This window comes from Panicum hallii, chromosome 8 (genome assembly GCF_002211085.1).
Source record: "Panicum hallii strain FIL2 chromosome 8, PHallii_v3.1, whole genome shotgun sequence".
Lineage (NCBI taxonomy): Eukaryota > Viridiplantae > Streptophyta > Magnoliopsida > Poales > Poaceae > Panicum > Panicum hallii.
In genome coordinates this window covers 41,980,122-41,996,110 of record NC_038049.1, presented here as the reverse complement: position 1 = coordinate 41,996,110, position 15,989 = coordinate 41,980,122, and the positions used below count along the sequence as shown (strand labels likewise).

The 15,989-nt window shown below is 49.2% G+C and overlaps 2 protein-coding genes across 2 annotated transcripts; both read left to right on the top strand.

The window, feature by feature from the left end:
• Window positions 1-221: 221 nt before the first annotated feature.
• Window positions 222-3,118, top strand: LOC112903137. Its single transcript, XM_025972354.1, has one exon. It carries the CDS (start codon window positions 272-274, stop codon window positions 2,900-2,902), a length of 2,631 nt encoding a protein of 876 aa, XP_025828139.1. The 5' UTR covers window positions 222-271; the 3' UTR covers window positions 2,903-3,118.
• A 6,065-nt stretch (window positions 3,119-9,183) lies between these two features.
• On the top strand, window positions 9,184-14,626 carry LOC112903136. The gene is made up of 2 exons (XM_025972353.1): window positions 9,184-11,890; window positions 14,306-14,626. The coding sequence occupies exon 1, from the start codon at window positions 9,184-9,186 to the stop codon at window positions 11,887-11,889; it is 2,706 nt and encodes a 901-aa protein (XP_025828138.1). The 3' UTR covers window position 11,890; window positions 14,306-14,626.
• Window positions 14,627-15,989: the final 1,363 nt, after the last annotated feature.

Genomic DNA, 15,989 nt, shown 5'->3' with positions numbered 1-15,989 from the left:
ATGCTTTCACTTTTAGTTTATTCCCCTTCACATGAATATTCAGCATCCTCTGTAGCACATTGGATACTCATCGACTTTACGGAGCAGGTGGCACGGAGGTCTCTGCTTACTGAAGACCGCACAGCATACTAGATACTCATCAATTTTCTGGGCAATTCAATAGTCTTTTTCGCTAATCGGTGCATGCTCAACAGCCTGATAGGATCGTATGAGTAGGACCCTATATATTCATGGGCATATTTAGGAGTATGACCGTACTCGGAGCTTGTGCATGAACCAGACAGACAGACACACACACACACACACACACACACACATCACCACCACCAAGAGAGAGAGGATGAGGATCCAGATGGTGTTCCTTGCAAGCACAGCTGCAAGTCTGCTGATAGCATTCCTCATGGGCTTCGCTGCAAGATCAACAGTTTCCAGCATAAAAGAGCTCTTTAAGATGGACAAAGTCACTGGCATGGCCAGTGTGGAGCTGTGGGTGGTGTTGACAACGGTGATGCTGGTGCTCAGGTTCTTCCTGGACTTCCACGGGCCATGGTACACCAACACGTCTGTGAACCACTTCATCGTCGGCATCGAGGTGGTGAACTACACCATGGTTCACTACACCATGGGGCTGATGCAGCTGTCGGCGGCAAAGGTGAACGACTACTTCCAGGTGTGGGCGGTGCTGCTGGTCACCCTGCAGTACAGCGTCAAGACCGGGCGTCCGTACAGCAGGTCCAAGCAGATCCCTTTGCTGGACCTCATGTCGTCCTTCTGGGCGGCCAATCTCATCCGGATGCAGACCTTCTTGCATCTACGGATATCCCTATGGCTGATATGGGCAGTGAATGCTGCACGTATAATCTCCTACTTCTCCTCCTCGGATAAGGCAGAGGCTATCAACCAAGAGAGCACAAAGCTCGTTGCTGACTACATGAGCTATGAGCATGAGTTTAGTAGCCCTCAACTCTCAGCTGATGCTGCCAATCCTAGCAAGGAATTCACCATGAAATGGTACAAGTACCTAGTCCTCGGGGAAGACCAGGCACTTAAGAATCTCCAAGAGAGGCTGTGTCCAGGTGCAGAACTCCAGCCAGAACTTGCACAAAGAAGAAAGCGTGGGATTTGGTTGGATCCCAATGACAATGAGAAGCTTGTCACCATAGACAAGATATGGGATGTTAGCGCCAGTGAGAGTGGGCTGCTGGGCAGCGTGACGGACCAGACCATGCTGCAGAATGAGAGGCCCCGGACCAGCATCATTGGTCGCTTTTTCGCCACCTGCCATGCCGACCAACTGAGGGATGTATGCCTTTCTTTCTCCCTGTACAAGCAGCTGCGCCGTCAGTTCTATGACCTCCGCATACACGAGGTTAGGCTGCCAACACAGATGAAGAAGATGAAAAGGCTTGTGTTTCAGTACATCCTAAATGATGCTGAGAGGGCATTCCATGTCACGGCAGCCGAGCTGTCCTTCCTCCAAGACTTGTTTTACAGCAAGCGTGCTGCCATATTTGCCACAGGATTTCCAGCCACAAATCTGGCGCTCTCTGTGCTACTTATTGCGGCTACAAGCTATATAGCCTATCCCATTCGCTACATACCTGGGAGGATGGATCTATCGGACCGCAACAGGATCACTCATGGAGTATTCTTCACTCGCATCGTCATAGTCTTCATCGTCTACAAGGAGCTTGCAGAAATCTACATGTATGTCTTCTCACAATGGACCAAGGTCCTGATACTGTGCAACTACACCAAGCGTCGGTGCCTGCAGCATCCGCTGGTAGAGACAGCGATGAGGGTGATGCTCTATTTCATTAGAAGGGACGATTATTGGAACGAGGTTATCTGTCAGCACAACCTTCTCATTCCATATGCTGCAGTGAGGATAGGTGGACTCATCATTATCTTAAAAAGAGAAGGGGCCATCAGGATGGGCGTATGTACAAAAGAAGCCATCTTCACAGCGTTGAAGAAGCTGGAGAACGAGTCCGAGAGCAAGAGGTTGGATTCCTATCTGTCAAAAGCCTTTGGAGAACCGGAGGAACTGCTCCAGGGGCAGTTGCTGCAGGACGTACTCGGCCTAGAGGCAGACACACACAGGATACTGGTCTGGCATATAGCCACCAGCCTCTGTGAGATCAAACTCGCTTCTGAGAAAGCCTCGGTGCTCAGGCCTTGGGGATTGCGTTCTATGCCAGTTGTGAAGAAACCAAAAGAGGCTAGATCAAGTCGACATTTGCAGGCCTCTGGAAACATCGATGAAGTTGAAGCAGGAGACATGTGGTGGAAGAACTACATGACCGCGGCCAGTCTATCTAACTACTGTGCATACCTGGTCACGCAAGCACTGGTGCCGGACAGCGGCCTCATCACCAGCAAGGTCATCCAGGAGGTCTGCGAGGAGATTCGCCACGTCACCATGAATGACGGTATCATCCGATCCCTGCTCAGGCGCAGATCCATGCAAGATGTGTTCGATCGCCTAATGGCAACAATAGGTGATGCAGAGGAGGAAGAGCAAGGGAATCCTCAGCGCGATCCCGATATAGAAGCGCCCCTGGAGGTGAACCACCCACAAGGGCGAGGCGATGATAGGGACATCATCAAAAACTCATTGACCAGGATGGGTGCAAGGCTAGCGACGCAGCTCATGTTGAAGTACAGCAACGACAAAGCAGGCCTGTGGGAGAATCTGGCGGTCTTCTGGACGGGGTTCCTCCTGCACCTGGCAGCGTCCACCAGAGCATCCAAGCACAAGACCTGCCTCGCTGGGAGGCAGGAGCTCGCAACTCACCTGTGGGCGCTGCTGTCCCACGCCGGCTTGTTGGAGGGCGCCGAGCATGGGGAAGAGCTCCTGGACCCGGAGGAACTGGACCACGCCAATCCACTTGATGGATGATCCAATCCTAGCATATCGATCCACCCACATCTGCTGTCCCACACTGTTTCTCATTTCCCTTTTGTTCTGCTTTTTAATTTGAGCATGTGTGCATTCATCCTTGTCCATCATGTTCAGCTTTTAGCATGATTGTTTACATACTATGTGTGCGTATCTGGCCTTTATGATCTTGATTGTTGTAATATCCCAGAATAAATAAATCACAAGTTGATATAAGTTATATTAGAGTCATACTGAGCTTCCTATTCTTCTTAATCAGTAGCATGCATGCATGGAGGGGAAGAAAAAAAAATAGAATAGATCATCTCCCCTCCCTAGTTTGTTGTAGACTATTGATAGCAGGTGATGACAGCCTGCGTAGTTTTCTAGCTTGCTTTCCAAGTTGTAAACCTTCATATTCAATCCGCACCAAGGGAGTTTCAAGCCGATAGATAACATGTAACCGCAACCCTGGCGAATGGGCAACATGTTCGACCCAACTTTAAATGATGATTAGAGCAATCCTCCACAGCTAAATAAACGTTAGGGTTACATAATTCCACAGGTGTTTAGCTAGGAAATTGATGATTTCCATATAGGCGCAAAAAACCGACCGCCTATGAAAAACAATTGCCACAAGTGGATCCCTTAACGTCTAACATATAAAATGTGGTTTTTCATTTTTCATAGGCAATTCATCAAGTGGACCACTTGTGGTAATCCTACTTTTTTATAGGTACTTACATGCGCCGTCTGCGCTAGTCATTCCAGAATCTAAAAGTACAGCACCTACCAATCCTCCTTAGGAATCCTGGGTCCAATCATCATCGCGGTAGTCGCCCACGGTCCTAGAGGAGGGTGATCTTCCGTCGCCCGTGGACAAGCTTGTGGATCCTAGGTACAGATGTTATAGCTGTAGATAGGGTTGTAGATCCGGCCATGAACAATGTTGCAAATCCAGACGTGGATGAGCCCGTGGATCCCGCCACCACTGTGGATAAGGTCACAGATGTAGCCATGGATGAGCTTGCAGATCACCCGTGGAAAGCTCGTGGATCCTGCTGCCACCATGGATAAGCTCGTGGATTCTGTCACCACCGCATTGGATGAGCTTGATCCACAAGCCACTACTGGGGATGTGTTCACGGATGTGGCTGCCGTGGACAGCCAGACAGGCCATGGATGATGTCGCCCATTCGTTCACCGCCCATGGATGAGCTCATGGAAGGGAGAAAGACGATATCATTGTGGAAGGGGAACGGTATGATCTCAAATGAATCAAGAATTTCAAAGGGATGTGTTACGCTTGAGGAGTGACGTTAAGGGTGATCGTCCGATCTAGGATTTTTAAGTGATCCCATAATCGACATCGTGCTGGGCAGTTTTGGGACAAATTGGCAAGATGGGCTAATATGAAGTTGTCTAATTTGTGCAGTGATCGGTAAAACAAGCATAACTTTTGCATCAAACTTGGAATTGGGTATGCTTTTTTGTCAAAGGCATAGTGCCCTGTTCCACGGCCAAATATTTATTTATTTTTTCTGAAAGTCGTAGGTTTCTACACCAATTTTCAACCTTTTGCCTTATGATTTTTCCTTGCTTCCAAATTTCAAAATTCTTGATTTAAGTGTGCCTTTTTTTGCACATTTGAAAGAAAAATGAGACAAAAGAAAACAAGAAAAGAAAATTAAAGAGAAATAAAAGTCATTCTTAGGGGTGGTTGCTTAAGTAGACCATCTGTGAAAATGTCAACCACTCTAGAAAATGTCATTTTTAGCAGTTTCTTATGTCAACTGCTCTAGAAATAGTTCCATTTCCACAGTTGGTTTTCTTGAGGAGCCGCATGTAAAAATGCATGATGAACACCACCATATCCATAGGCAGCTCTTAATTTGAATCGCATGTGGAAAGCTAATTAAGCTAGGAGAGGTAGCTGGAAAATTTATTTTTGAATTAGTGCTCTAAAAATCCATCTATATGTGGTGTCAGCTCCATCCAATCCTATGTCCTCCCTCCTTGTCTTCCTATCTCAGATAGTTGTAGTTCCTGCGATAAAGATTACGCAAATCTTAAATTCAACCTAGCATCCCTCTTTTTAATTAGAATATTCAACCTAGCATCCCTCTTTTTAGAATATTCAACCTAGAATCCTTAGATATCTTATATCTCCACTAACACCCCAAAAAAGGACATCCTTCACTAGCTTCACCAACCCACCCAAAAAACAGATCTATGTGGTGCACCGTGTTACACGGATCTACACGTTTTCAAAATCAACTTTCACATGGTGTCGAACATAGATCATCTTACCCCATGGTCTGAATTGCCTAGAGAGATAGTGCTGTGACCATGCAACACCTTTTAGCCTTCTGATTTCATTTTTTTTGAAAAGAATAGTTCAAATTGTTTGCATAAATTCCCAGATGACATTGGGGCTCATATGAATGTTGGTTTTCACTAGCGCCGCAAACAATACTTGTAATAACATTCTATATATGAATGGTACGTTAACCATGCCAACCCTTGAATCCACTCAAGCAGCTTTCATCATCATCAACACCGTCATCAGTAAAGCTGCAAACTTTATCCGGCCTTCAATTTAGAATGACGTTATTAAGTAATGACTTTCTTAGGCTTTATTGATTGCACCAATTGGCTCAACTTGCCATGCCATGTAATGAGTGTGTCGATGGTCTTTAGGGCCTTAGTCAATAAAGATTTCTCTTTTATTTGGGGGCTTTTGCTGCATGACAGATTAAATACACGCAATCTGTTGAGATGCAAAAGTATGGTATTATTGGATGACTGTTGTTGTGTCATGTGTACACAAGGGCAGAGGTGACGGGTTCACATTTGTTTTTCACTTGCCCGTTCAACAAATGCTGCTGGCGATTCATTCTTATTAACCGGGACCTTTCTATCCGGCCACATGAAATTCTGCTGGTAGAAGAATAAAGAAGACCTTTTGGGAACAAAATTTCAGAGCATGCTGGTCTATTTTGGTGCATTTAATTTGAAGTAGCATCTTCGACATTGTTTCCCTGTCATTGCATCATTGGAAAATTTCCTTTAGGGAGGAACAGTGGCGGAGCGTGCAGTCGGGGTGGTTGCTACAGTAACAAGGATGGCCAGCTCGCTGCAGGGAACCACCGGAGCAGACGATGCGTGTGTGTCCAAGTCTAGCAGCAGGAGAACAGACACTACCGGAGAGACCAGCTTTGCCGAGTGTCAAAAGGTTTGCCGAGTGCTATATGTCGGGCACTCGGCAAACCTCTATTTTGCCGAGTGTCACGCTCGGCAAAAAAACACATGGTAAACTGTCCTTTTGCCGAGCGTCCAACACTCGGCATAAAAAAACACTCGGCAAAATATATTTTGTCGAGTGCCTGACACTCGGCAAACAGATACACTCGGCAAATGACCCGTCAGCAGCGAACGGGAACTAACGCCGTTAGCTTTGCCGAGTGTTGGATGTCTGACACTCGGCAAACGGTGTATTTGCCGAGTGTCAGCTGACCGACACTCGGCAAAGGTAATATTTGCCGAGTGCCAAGCTTGGACACTCGGCAAATCAAACATATTTTTTTTCTTTATTGTGTCCAATTTTTTTTCCTATTGTGATCCTACATTCTCCTCAACTACATATGTAATTTTGGTTCATTACTTGAAATGTTTACTATATTTCGGCAATTTATTTCATTTTATTGAAGTTCTTGAATAATATAAATTTGAACCGCGTGGTCTTCGAGTAGTGGAAAAAATGAATGAAAAATTATTATTTACGTTATTGAGCATGCGTTGAGACCTTATCGAAGAAAAGACTAGAAACATGGTGACGAAATTGTGTTCCAGTTGTTTTAAAATTGTATAAAAAGCAAATTTGGTCAGAAAATTATGAAACTTGTCGAGATGTCATGTTATCATATTAAGACACTATGATAAAAATTTAATTAGCTTTCATGAAAATTTGACATCTACGAGGCTTAACAGCTAATCGCCATTCACATGAAATCATACACCTCTTTGCATAACCTTCGGTTTGTAAGCATCATATGTTGTAACCTCGTCAAATTTTATCACAGCTTCCGATGGGCTGGCAGCTGGCTATTTGCTAGTCTAAGGTCTCCTTCCACTTTGAATCTGGTAAGCAGTAGTGGCCCAAATAATGGTTCGCTATTTATCTTCTTCCTCATCCGGCCATCTGTCTTGCCTCAGCGAGGACAGGCGGCCGACAGCCATGGCGAATGCCGGACAAGGGCACCCAACGAGCTCCGCCAGTGGGGAGGAGCTTGCCCCACTGGTTCATAGGGCTAGTGCAGCGAAGAAGTTACTTTTGGAACATTGGTTGAGGAGTTTCCATTAAATTCCTTTATTAGTATCTTCCTTGGGCCTACAGCCTAGTTCCTGTACATATTCCTTTTTTTATAAAATGAAAAGTTCCAATAGGAGCCTCCCCTACTGTTGGGTCAAAAAAAAAGTCTCCTTTATCATAATGAGAAAAAAAAGAGGAACGTCGTCTCTTTTTTTAGCGGACGCGACTGGACGCGTATTTCATTAAGAGGGAAGAAGAGAAAACAGTTACAGCACGCAGACCGCCACACCAGACCATCCGGTCACGCCCCCTAGTGAAGGACTTAAAAAGGTGAGAAAAAAACCATAATTACAGCGCGATTAGGGAGCAACCCGGATCTCGACCTAGAGCCACAAGCAGCTGATCAAGCTGTTTATAACCCATCTCTATAAAGTTCATCCTATTTCGCCAGCTCACTAGCTGGATTTGATGTCGATGTGACTCCCCTGCCTGCCACGGAAGAGATCGCTGTCTCGTCGTCAGTCGCGCAGGGATGCAAGCAGGCAGGCAGGCAGGCTCCCGTGTTGTCCGGCGACTGCTGCCCCCGCTGCGTCAACGGGGAGGAGCACAACAGGCAGTTGTATGCGTCAAGCGGCAGACCACGGGAATCTTGACGAAGCATGGAAAAAACAGAGAATGCTGCAAGCAGTGCCAACTATCCTCGAATCCTAGCTAGTTTAATACTATCACAACGTCATCAACAATGGCAGGGTGCTGAAAAATGAGACATTATTGATTAAGGCCATAAAGTTGATCAACGCTAACAGCGTCATTATAAATTGAGGACCGAAGAAAGTTCGTGCAGCTTTGTTGATGACGTTGTGATAGTATTAAACTAGCTAGGATTCTAGGACCTGGGTTTGCACTATACAACAGGGGATCTTGCCATCCCCTGCCATTGTGTATGTCCAAAACATGGGACTGGACAGGGACTGAAGGCGAAAGAGCTCCCACAAAATCATCCAGCGCAGCAGTCATTGCCTTGAGGAGCTAGGGACAAGTCCAGGTATAAATCGCTCACTTTTGTCCTATGCATGAACAGACTTAGTTTTGTCATCAGTGAGGCTGTGAGAGTGTTGTTCTCTTTATCTCTTATGCGTTGTCTTAGAGGCAGTTTTTGCTGCCAGTGCCTCCGCCAGACTAGCATGCTGTACCTGTTGATTCCTGTTGTAGCAATCCTAGTTTATATCTTCTTTGCACAGTTCTTGAGAAATTATCTGCATAATATACAGTAGCATCAGCATCATTTTTATACTTCTGCTTGCTTCCCTAGGAATAAGTGACAGACACCATAGCTTCAAAATATGGAAAACGAGTTTTGGTTCTCAGGTACAAGCTGTAAGCACACAAGTGAGCTTGGTTGAGATTATCCATACATGTTTTGTATAGTCCCAAGAAATTAAGCACAAATAAAGAAAGCAGCAGTGTAGTTCGTGGTTAGCACCGGCGGTAAAAATCAAATCGTTTTTTCTAACGTCCACTGCACTCACCTACTTTGGAACCGACCATGAAAATACATCACTGCCGGTTTTGTGTAAACTTCCAGTGAAAAGCCATGTGGAAAAAAACATCCCGTAGTAGTGATGGAAACAGCCAGACAAAGCTTGAGTAAGTAACAAGATAACAGAAGTACTGAAAACATAAAGATGTATACTTCCTCAATTCTTGCTAACCAAGTAGATAGTGGTTTTCTACCTTACCTGCGCTTATGCTTACAGTGCAGAGTTTGATTTCTACCACCATTTAACTGCACTAGCTGAGTTCTATGGCCTATGCAACTGCTAACCAGGATTTGGTTTTCGTTGGTGTCAAGATAAATGCTCAGGAGCCAAGCCTCATAGTCGGTTCTTGTATATTGTAGCTGTAAATACCCTATGATTTTACGTAAAAAGAGGTGTCTTCTAATTAAGTCTGCGAAAACAATTTGATTACAGGAACTTTGAGCCAGAAAATGATGGGCCTCAATGACATCCGTGGTCTGGTGTCATCTCTATTCATCATGCTGAACAAGAAGACGCTTATCCTGTTTCGCATCGAGTTCCTGGTGGTATTCGCCACAGTATTGTTCCTTGCAATGTTCATTATGGATATCTTTCGTCGTTACATGCACAGTTCTGCTGCGAAAGCTATCTTCAGCCTCTTAGATGGGGTCTCGGACTCGATTCTGATCTACCTCTTGGGGGCCATGCAAACTACACCTTTCAAGAACCAGCTATTCCCAGTCTGGGCACTTGTACTTGTCATCTTCCGTTACAGTGTTGACTTTATCTCTGGTTATGGTGTTCATGACAATGGTGGTCGACGGTTCACAGAGTGGAGGAATGTGATGAAACTTCTGGGATCAGCCTTCTTGAATTGGACACGAGGATCCAGGTTTGCCGGTCCACTATGGTCCCTTTGGGCTCTGCAGATACTGAGGAGCTTTTACAGATTCAAGACTCATAATCTGGCTTTGAATTCTCCCTGGCATGGCCGGAGTTCAGAGATCATTTCAGAACACATGCGTGCTGATAATGACTTCAGCAATTGGACTCCTGAGGAATGCAACCCAGAGACTATGGAAGGCTACAAATACTTGGTCTATGGAGAAAAGGTCAAATTACAGAAACCCCGGTATGTCGTGCGCATCGACACTACCTCTACCTCCTCACAAAGAAATGTCCAACAAGTCAGGCAGATACCTGCTCAAGGAGAAGGCACTGCCCACTCCAATGCGATTACAAGGTCATCACTAATCACACTAGACAAGATCTGGAGATGCCGCAGGTACCTGCTATCCCCTGGCCCTGGTTACAGCAACCTGGAGGACAGCAATCAGGGAATGGAACAAAAGGATCTTTCTCTGGCCTTCGCCCTGTCCAGGTTGCTCCGTTGCAGGCTAGAAGGTGTACAACTGAAAAGAGTCATCTATCCCGCAAATCGAAGGCTAGTCAGGAAGAGAATCATTGACAGGGATGGCCCCAACGCCTTCAAGATTTTGGAGACACAGCTGGCCTTTGTCAACGATTATTTCAACACACGCTATCCTATGGTCTTCTGGTTAGGGCTCTGTTCACTCTATACTAATCTTCTACTCTCTCTGATGACCTCCAGTGTTGTCCTTTGGCTTTCTGTGGACATCCGTAAGGTCTATAAGCCCCCAAAAGATGAACTTGCCCACACAGTGCAGGGGGTCAATGTCGACATGATCATCACATGGGTTTTCATGGCCTTTCTGATATTCAAAGAGATTTGGGAGGTGGTCATTTACTTACTCTCAGACTGGACAAGACTACTCCTGGTTTGCAAGTACACGAGGCGGTGTAGCGAGCGCCACAGGAATCGCTTCATGGAGAACCTAATATTATCTTTTTTCACATCTAGGATTATTGCTAAGAGGTGGCATGGATTCCTGGATCAGTATGTCTTCGTGCAGTCATATGACTACATACCAACACATTGGAACCGGATTCACAAGGTGACCACTGGAGTCCTTCCAAAGAAGGACAATGGGGAAAAGCTTGGCGAAGCCATCGACATTCCAGATTGTGTCAGATCTGAAATCCTGGTGAAGATCCGTGCAATCCTGGACGTGAACAGAGATTATGATGGGACCGGAAACACAGATGATCGTTATCTGCCTCAGGTCATCACAACACTTGCGGATGATAGAATGGAGAGGTATGGCTGGGCGTGCTTCCAACTGCAGACAAGCTCTCAAATCATTCTGGTTTGGCACATTGCAACCAACTTCTGCCAGTTGGCACTTGCTGAGAAAAATGGCTTTGACTTGAGCAAACCTGGGTTTCTGCCCTCCATCTTGGGTTGCATCACAAGTTGCTGCTCATCAAATGAATATGAGTCTAGTTTGACAGAAGAGCTCAAGGAAAAATACCTCATTGCAAATAGGTTGTCCAGCTACTGTGGATATCTGCTTGTCTTAAAGCCTGACCTGATTCCTGATAGCTTTCTTGTGCCCAAGATGGTCTTCCAAAAAGCCGTGAACGGTGCCCGTGACGGGACCCTAAAAGACTGTGATTGTTTAGAGAAAAGGTACAGCAAATTGAAGGAAGAAGCAAGGATCCCTGCAGAAGACTACGACAATGTGAAGCGGGGAGAAAATGCTCTGAAACAAGGTGCATTGTTGGGGAGGCAACTGATTGAACATGAGGGCGAAGAAGGCTGCTGGGACATCCTGGCAGGGGTGTGGGCAGAGTTACTTATACACATTGCACCGACATGGAATGCAGAAGCACACAAGAAGTGCCTTCGGTCTGGAGGGGAGTTCATAACCAACATCTGGGCGTTGCTTTGGCACTGCGGCATTGAGAAGAGCAGATTATGGCCAGTGGATGATGCCTCTGAAAACAATGCTCCTGAAGATCCTCAGAATAATGATACTGGAAATGGAGACATCGACAGTGTGGAGGTGACGCAGCGAGCCGATACCGATATCAGGAGCTCCCAGGTAGAAACTGAAGCTGATGAAGAGCCTGAGGTTTTGGAAATTGAAGAACCCGACGCAAGAAGCTTAGAGATTATTGGACCAAGGGGAGTGAAGAGTGGGAACTCAGAGATTGAGGAGGTCTCTCAGGGCAATACAGAGAATGACTTGAATGTTCAGACAGGCATGGCTGCTGGCCAGGTAAACCCCTATCAAGACCGAACTGAAGGTTGAGGACTGTTAGGAATAAACCACGCCAAGGTCCGTACTTGGTGTGCTGTGTGCGTGTCGCGTTTGAGTCAATTAGCTTGTTTAGGGGGAGTCCGTGTCAGGCTAGAACGCTGGTGTGTCCACGTTCTGGGTATGGTAGTAGGCTCAGCCAGATGGTGCACGTGTGTGTGCTCGCGTTCGTGTCCAGAGTTGAGTCCAGCATGACGTGCGGCGCGTGCTGGTGGTTCCGTAGGAGTTGCAGTCGCAAGGATGGTGAAGCCGTTGGCCATGGCGTAAGTAGCGGAGGAGAGCGCGACATGGCTTGCGGGTAGAACGGAAGACCGGCTCTCACAGAAGAGTTCGTGGCTCAGACGTGGAGAAGGCCGGGACGCCAGGGGAGTGCGCGTGCGGCGCGCCAAGTTCGCTGCAGTGGGTTGCGTGGGCGCTGCGTCGTCAGAGGGCTATAAAGGGCCGTGTAATCCTTGTGTGCAAGGTTGAGTCAAGTTCAATTGCATCAAGAGAGCGCCAACATACAGGCCGTCCGTGCGGCCGGGGCGTCCCTCTGCAATTTCGTGTCCATGCACTGTTCATCTTCTACCTCCGTCCGGCGTGAGTGTGAGTGAGATTGAGGGCTCGATTCCAACAATTGGTATCAGAGCTAGGCTAGGGCGAGGCTAGGGCGGTGCGCTGGTGCATGTTCTACAGCGGATCGGTGAGCCCACCTCGACAGCCGGCGAACAAGAAGCGCGTGGTCCCGCGGCGGAGTGCGACGGCGACGACCATGGCGAGTGGAGATGAGAAGACTCCTCCAGGCTCTCCGAAGAAGCCGTTCGCCGGCAAGGGCGGCGCTGACGCCGAGAGCAGCGGCAAAAGGGAGGTGGTGCGCGTCATCCGGGAGTTCGGCGGGCCGGCGAGCTGGCCCATGCTGACCAAGACCAACTACACGCAGTGGTCGTTGGTCATGAAGCTGAAGATGCAAGCCCGCAGCCTGTGGAGCGCGATCGAGCCCGGCGGTGTGTCGATGCAGGAGGATCGCATGGCGCTCGACGCCATCACGAGCGCTGTGCCGACAGAGATGGTGGCATCGCTGGCAGCGAAGAATTCCGCTTTGGAGGCGTGGAACGCGGTGAAGGAGCGGCGCGTGGGCAGCGACCAAGTACAGAAGGTGGAGGCACAACGTCTCCTTCGGCAATTCGAGAACATCCGTTTTAACGACGGCGAGGGCGTGGACGACTTCACGCTCCGGCTACAGAACATCGTCGCCGCATTGGAGACGGTGGGGGAGACGATCCCGCCGCGCAGGGTGGTGGAGAAGCTCCTGCGCGTCGTCCCCAAATCGCTCCGGCAGGTGGCCGTGGCGATCCAAGTAACGGCGGACCTCGCCACGCTGACGCTGGAGGACGCCAGTGGGCGGCTGCGCGCGGCACAGGAAGCTGAGGCCGAGGATGATGGGCCGCCGCCTCCGGGCGCCGACGGCAAGCTCTACCTCACCATGGACCAGTGGGACGCGCGCCGGCGGGAACGCCGCGAGAAGGAGCGTGCGCGCGGCGGCGGCGGGCGTGACAAGAAGGGAGGCCGTAGCGGTGGCCGTGAAGATGACAGCGACGACGACGACGACGGGGCGAGCAGCGTCCGGTCCGGTGCGAGCAGGCGTCGTCGGAGCTCTGGCAAGGGGCGGTGCTTCAACTGTGGCGTTCGTGGCCACTTCTCCAGGGAGTGCTCCAAGCCAAGGAAGGAGGAGGCGCTGTTCGCCGGCGCCGACGATGAGCCGACGCTCCTGTAGGGCAGGACGTGCGGCGGAGTCGTGGTTTAGGGGGAGATTGTTAGGAATAAACCACGCCAAGGTCCGTACTTGGTGTGCTGTGTGCGTGTCGCGTTTGAGTCAATTAGCTTGTTTAGGGGGAGTCCGTGTCAGGCTAGAACGCTGGTGTGTCCACGTTCTGGGTATGGTAGTAGGCTCAGCCAGATGGTGCACGTGTGTGTGCTCGCGTTCGTGTCCAGAGTTGAGTCCAGCATGACGTGCGGCGCGTGCTGGTGGTTCCGTAGGAGTTGCAGTCGCAAGGATGGTGAAGCCGTTGGCCATGGCGTAAGTAGCGGAGGAGAGCGCGACATGGCTTGCGGGTAGAACGGAAGACCGGCTCTCACAGAAGAGTTCGTGGCTCAGACGTGGAGAAGGCCGGGACGCCAGGGGAGTGCGCGTGCGGCGCGCCAAGTTCGCTGCAGTGGGTTGCGTGGGCGCTGCGTCGTCAGAGGGCTATAAAGGGCCGTGTAATCCTTGTGTGCAAGGTTGAGTCAAGTTCAATTGCATCAAGAGAGCGCCAACATACAGGCCGTCCGTGCGGCCGGGGCGTCCCTCTGCAATTTCGTGTCCGTGCACTGTTCATCTTCTACCTCCGTCCGGCGTGAGTGTGAGTGAGATTGAGGGCTCGATTCCAACAAGGACATATAGTTACAGATCATTGCTAAGACTAGTGTGATACTATGCAGCCAGAAGTCCTGAAATGATATCTTTCATATTATCTTTCACTTTGGGATTCTGAAGTTCGTGCTTCCTATGTAATTGGTGATGCTTTTTTTCCTAGATGTTTTTATCTTTTGTGATATTTTCTGGTCAACTCCCATGTGGGAGAATACTGTCTGGCAAGCTTTTGTGATATATTCTCACTATCATGTAGATTGTACTGTTACCATGGTTTGTCCGTAACTTGTACTTTGGAAGGTGAAGTGATTTCCATATACTTCTACTTTCTATTGAGAATTGAACTGGTGGATACACAGGATGAGGATTTGAGCTACTCCCCGAGGATGAAGTTAGTAGAAAGAAACATGTACTGTTACTATGAGGAATTTTCCTTGCTAGTAGTCTGTCCTCTCCTGAATTCTGAGTCGTTCCACTTCCATCAGTAGAGACTCGAAATTGTTTTGGAAGGCAAGAAACTATTTCCCATTCCAAGAAAAACAAAATGGGTGGAAGAATTAAGGGAAAATTCCCTGGAAGGTCCTCAAACAAATGACGCTTCCTTCTATAGCCCTGGAAAACTGAAACGCCCTTGAAACGCCCTTCTATCGCTTCCTTTTTATTTTCGTTCCCTTCCATGGCCCTGCCGTTAAGTCTGCAGTTAAGTCCCATTTAAGTGACTGTGAAAAGACCATAATACCCCCGGGTGAAAAAACTGAAGACCATAGAAGTATTGTTCTATTGGCATGCACCCAATTACTAAGGTTTCTCACTTACGTGAAATAATATCATTGCATCCCCCACATACCACTCAGGGTCGTAAGTGGGCAGCTCGTACCGGCACACTGGGCACGAGTTCCGTATGGCAAGCCGTCCGCGCGCCGCCCGCCCACACGCGCGCCGCCCGCCGCTCACGCCCGCCCGCACGCCGCCGCCCGCCCGCACGCGCGCCACCCACCGCCCCTCCGCGCGCCGCCCCTCCGCGCCCCCCCTCCGCGCGCCGCGCTCTTCCTCCACGCGCCGCCCCTCCGCGCGCCGGCCCCTCCTCCGCGCGCCGCCCCTCCGCGCCCCCCCCTCCGCGCGCCGCGCCCCTGGCGCCGGCCCCTCCGCGCGCCGCGCCCCTGGGCAGATGCTCCTCCGTGCGCACCTGGAGGAGAGGACGAGGGGCTCACGGGATAGGATGGAGGAGATGGGGTCGGGGGTGTGTGTCGGAGTGGCAGGGGGTATTTCAGTCCAAGATTTTTTGCTTCTCACCTCAAACCTCAAACCCTAACAGATCTAACGGGAGGACCATGGAAGGGAACGAAAATAAAAAGAAGACCACAGAAGGGCGTTTCAGAGCCATAGAAGGAAGCGTCATTTGTTCGAGAGCCTTCCAGGGACTTTTGAATGCAAATTTCTAATCAGGTTGGCATCTGGTGGTAAAATTGATAATCCAGCACAGCGTACCTCCGACGACTGAGTGCTGAGGACCCACTAACCGAGCCCTTCCACCAAGCACTCCGGCGCTCCGCCGGCACTGGGGCCAGAGAGACGGGACGACCTCCACCGCGCAACCCCGCCGACGGACCACCATTGCTGTCGCCCTCGAAACCGTCGCGCACCACCATCACCATCACCGGCTCGCCGCCGCTCTCGTAGTTTTTTCTTTTCTTTTTTTTTTGGC

What these genes read in the sequence shown, in the direction of transcription:
- LOC112903137 (XM_025972354.1), top strand. Translation starts at nt 272, where the DNA reads ATGAACCAGACAGACAGACACACACACACACACACACACACACACATC.
- LOC112903136 (XM_025972353.1), top strand. Translation starts at nt 9,184, where the DNA reads ATGATGGGCCTCAATGACATCCGTGGTCTGGTGTCATCTCTATTCATC.